Source organism: Gymnodraco acuticeps, unplaced genomic scaffold, assembly GCF_902827175.1.
Source record: "Gymnodraco acuticeps unplaced genomic scaffold, fGymAcu1.1, whole genome shotgun sequence".
In the NCBI taxonomy this organism is placed as follows: domain Eukaryota; kingdom Metazoa; phylum Chordata; class Actinopteri; order Perciformes; family Bathydraconidae; genus Gymnodraco; species Gymnodraco acuticeps.
Window position 1 is genome coordinate 34,703 of NW_022990169.1, and position 3,722 is coordinate 38,424.

Below are 3,722 nucleotides of genomic sequence, written 5' to 3' on the forward strand. Positions count from 1 at the left end.
CTCTTTGCGCTGCTAATTGCTCTCCGGAGTTCATACCTAGATTCCCTAAACTCCTCCAGATCTCCAGCTCTGTGCGCGCTTTCAGCTTGGTTCGCACCTCGCCGTTATCCAGGGCTTTTGATTCGGGAATGTTCGTACACAAACCTTCGGTACCACTTCATCGATGCATTTCCCAATATAGCAGATGACCGTGTCCGTATGTGTGTTGATGTCCTCAAACACACTCCATACAGTAGCTGCAAAGCAGTGCTGCAGAGCTGAGTCTGCTTGTAAGCAGGCGGCAGCAGTGGCGGCAGCAGCGAGATGTGGTCTGATTTGCCGAAGGGAGGGCCAGTATGTTCCCCCCGCGCGTCGGACAGCTGATGTGTTGGTAGTATTTCGGCAGGACTTTCTTCATGTTAGCAGTGTTAAAATCCCCGGCCACAACGAACGCCGCCCCCTAACCTTTGACCCGAGGGCACGACTCGCTCAGAGATTTACAAAAACCTAAAGAACTAGAGGAGAGGGAACACCACCAAAGAAGAAGAGGGGCACAGTGGGTCATTTGAAAGCTAACTTTAGGAAGCAACAATGACATTCTGGTTTGAATCATTCTGTGTGAAGCTTCTCCGGGATCAGATGTTTATTCTGAATATATTATATATATAACAGGGTTCATACACTTTTTCACCAATGATTTTCAATGACTTTTCCATGACTTCTCAATGACCTTTACCTAATTTTCCATGACCAAAAAAAAATTACCACTGAAAATGGTTTATTTTAACATGGAACAGGAAAATAAGGTCTGCATATGAAACATGTTGTGCCTATCTAAAACAAATCAAATAGTAGGCTTCTACACGCTAAGCAATTGCAGTCAGGGAGGCAAAGTCATCAGGTATGAAAAAGGTGACAAGGATCCGAGCCCCCGACCCCACGGAATATCGGCTTTAAAATGAGGAATAACAGGATTTTAGCAGTCAGAACAACTAAAGCAGCAGGTAATAATAACAGAAACGCCAAAGAGTTACATCTAATAGAAATATATAAAAGCATTTATTTTAATTGTGTAGCAGTCAGTTTATAATTCTGGCAGCACTGTTGAGCATTTTGAAAATGTATTTTCATGCCTCTGTGCAAGCTATCTTTATAGCCACTGGTGTAAAGTAACCAAGTTCATAAACTCATGTACTACTTGGGTACAATTGAGATACTTGTACTTTATTTAAGTATTTCAATGGTTTGCTACTTTGTTCTTCTTCTCCACTACAGTTCAGAGGTACATGGTGTACTTCTACTCCACTACATGTATTTAATACCTTTAGTTACTTCACAGATGTGGATGAATGATGTGAAATATAATCAAGTGTTGAATCAGACTTTAGTTCCACCTGGAGTAAATCCACCAGCTACCCTGCAGTATACAAAGTACTTCAAACTAGCTGCACCTTCACCAGCTTTGAGAACACTTTCATGATCAATCATTATAAAACATATATATATATTATTCTGAAATGGACCAATCTGCACAACGACTACTTTCACTATATTTTGATGATAATACTTTTGTACTTTTATTTGAGGAACATTTTGAATGCAGGACTTTTACTGTAACAGAGTATTCCTACACTCTGGTACTTCTACTTTTACTCAAGTACAAGATCTGAGTACTTCTACTTTACTCAAGTAGAAGATCTGAGTACTTCTACTTTTACTCAAGTACAAGATCTGAGTACTTCTACTCTAGCACAATATCTATACTTTTACCACCTCTGTTTATAGCCTATGAAAAAAACGATTAGAAAACGAAGGCTAAAGCTACCGTTAGCAGATAGTGACAATGTATGCTAGCTAGCTAGCTCAACGATTCCTTAAATAATATTGCGAAAGAAAGACTTTTCAGTTCACATCACGCTCTGCCGCTCCGACAGAGAGCTCTGCTCTGAACACCTGAACGGCCTGTTCTAACAGCTGTTCACCAGCGGCTCAGTCTGTGCCACAGTGACTCCGCACAGTTAATGAACGCACCGTAGCTAATGTAGCTGACCCTCATCCCGGAGCAGCAGAGTTCAGCCGACAGGCAGGAAGACTTGAGCACACAGCTCGCGCTTCATATATTAAAAAATAACACCATGCGCGTCATGATGGCACATAACAGCTCGCGACCGCAGATTATTTCGGCGATTAGATAAAATGTAAATTATATTTGACGCAACTTTAGTTACATTTCCATGACTTTTCCAAAACTTTGGGGAAAATATTGTTTTCCATAACTTTTCCAGGGCCTGGAATTTGCATTTTGAATTTATTTCCATGACTTTTCCAGGTTTTCGATGACCGTACGAACCCTGATATAAAGATGAGACCCTTGGTGATGTCAACGTGAGGAAAGAACATGTGACCCAGAGTCTTCCTCAGAAACTTCATCAGCTTTATTTTCTAACAAAAGACAGGAAACTGTAAAAACATAACGAGCACACTTCCTGCTGACCTCAAAGGTAAAGTCTGCACGGAGGCGTCTGATTGGCCGAGCCACTATGACGTCATCATACGAGGCGCAATGCTCATCGACATCAACTCCTGGAAGAGAAGCTTACAGGCGTACGGCATGCGCACCAGCGAGATCTGTGGGGGGGACAGGTGAGAGAAAATACACCTGGTTAGTGGGGACAGGTGAGAGAAAATACACCTGGTTAGGGGGGACAGGTGAGAGAAAATACACCTGGTTAGTGGGGACAGGTGAGAGAAAATACACCTGGTTAGTGGGGACAGGTGAGAGAAAATACACCTGGTTAGGGGGGACAGGTGAGAGAAAATACACCTGGTTAGTGGGGACAGGTGAGAGAAAATACACCTGGTTAGGGGGGACAGGTGAGAGAAAATACACCTGGTTAGTGGGGACAGGTGAGAGAAAATACACCTGGTTAGTGGGGACAGGTGAGAGAAAATACACCTGGTTAGTGGGGACAGGTGAGAGAAAATACACCTGGTTAGTGGGGACAGGTGAGAGAAAATACACCTGGTTAGTGGGGACAGGTGAGAGAAAATACACCTGGTTAGTGGGGACAGGTGAGAGAAAATACACCTGGTTAGTGGGGACAGGTGAGAGAAAATACACCTGGTTAGTGGGGACAGGTGAGAGAAAATACACCTGGTTAGTGGGGACAGGTGAGAGAAAATACACCTGGTTAGTGGGGACAGGTGAGAGAAAATACACCTGGTTAGTGGGGACAGGTGAGAGAAAATACACCTGGTTAGTGTTGTGTTTGTTACCTGGGTTTTGTTGCGGCAGCCTCTGCATTCGTAGGTGTGTGTGCGTGTGTTGGCAATGGCCATCAGTCCACACAGGTTACAGACGTGCACCTGATACGGATCAGACGCCTCGAACAGACGCTCTTTGAGGAACTGAGCCGCGCCGTGAGCGATCTGACAATCTCTCTCCATCTCACCGAACCGCAGACCGCCGTCACTGAGGGGGAGACAGAAGAGAGGAGAGACAGGTGAGTCAGGGGGGAGAGGTGAGAAAGAAGAGAGACAGAAGAGAGAGGTGAGAGAGGAGAGAGAGGTGAGAGAGGAGAGAGGAGAGACAGAAGAGAGAGGTGAGAGAGGAGAGACAGGAGAGAGAGGAGAGACAAGTGAGAGAGGAGAGACAGGTGAGAGAGGGTGAGAGAGGAGAGACAGGAGAGAGAGGAGAGACAGGTGAGAGAGGGAGACAGGTGAGAGAGGAGAGAGAGGAGAGA

The 3,722-nt window shown here is 44.8% G+C and overlaps 1 protein-coding gene across 1 annotated transcript; it reads right to left on the minus strand.

Annotated features, from left to right (window-relative positions):
* Positions 1 to 2,396: 2,396 nt before the first annotated feature.
* LOC117547110 (DNA-directed RNA polymerase II subunit RPB2-like) lies at positions 2,397 to 3,478 on the minus strand. The gene is made up of 2 exons (XM_034217609.1): positions 3,256 to 3,478; positions 2,397 to 2,607 (listed from the first exon to the last, which is right to left on the minus strand). The coding sequence occupies exons 1-2, from the start codon at positions 3,424 to 3,426 to the stop codon at positions 2,518 to 2,520; spliced, it is 261 nt and encodes an 86-aa protein (XP_034073500.1). The 5' UTR covers positions 3,427 to 3,478; the 3' UTR covers positions 2,397 to 2,517.
* Between the last annotated feature and the right edge of the window lie 244 nt (positions 3,479 to 3,722).

Excerpts from the sequence above, each read along its gene's own strand:
- LOC117547110 (XM_034217609.1), bottom strand. The coding sequence starts at position 3,426 with ATGGAGAGAGATTGTCAGATCGCTCACGGCGCGGCTCAGTTCCTCAAA. Across the intron at positions 2,608-3,255 it reads GCTGCCGCAACAAAACCCAG|ATCTCGCTGGTGCGCATGCC; the intron begins GTAACAAACACA and ends TCCCCCCCACAG.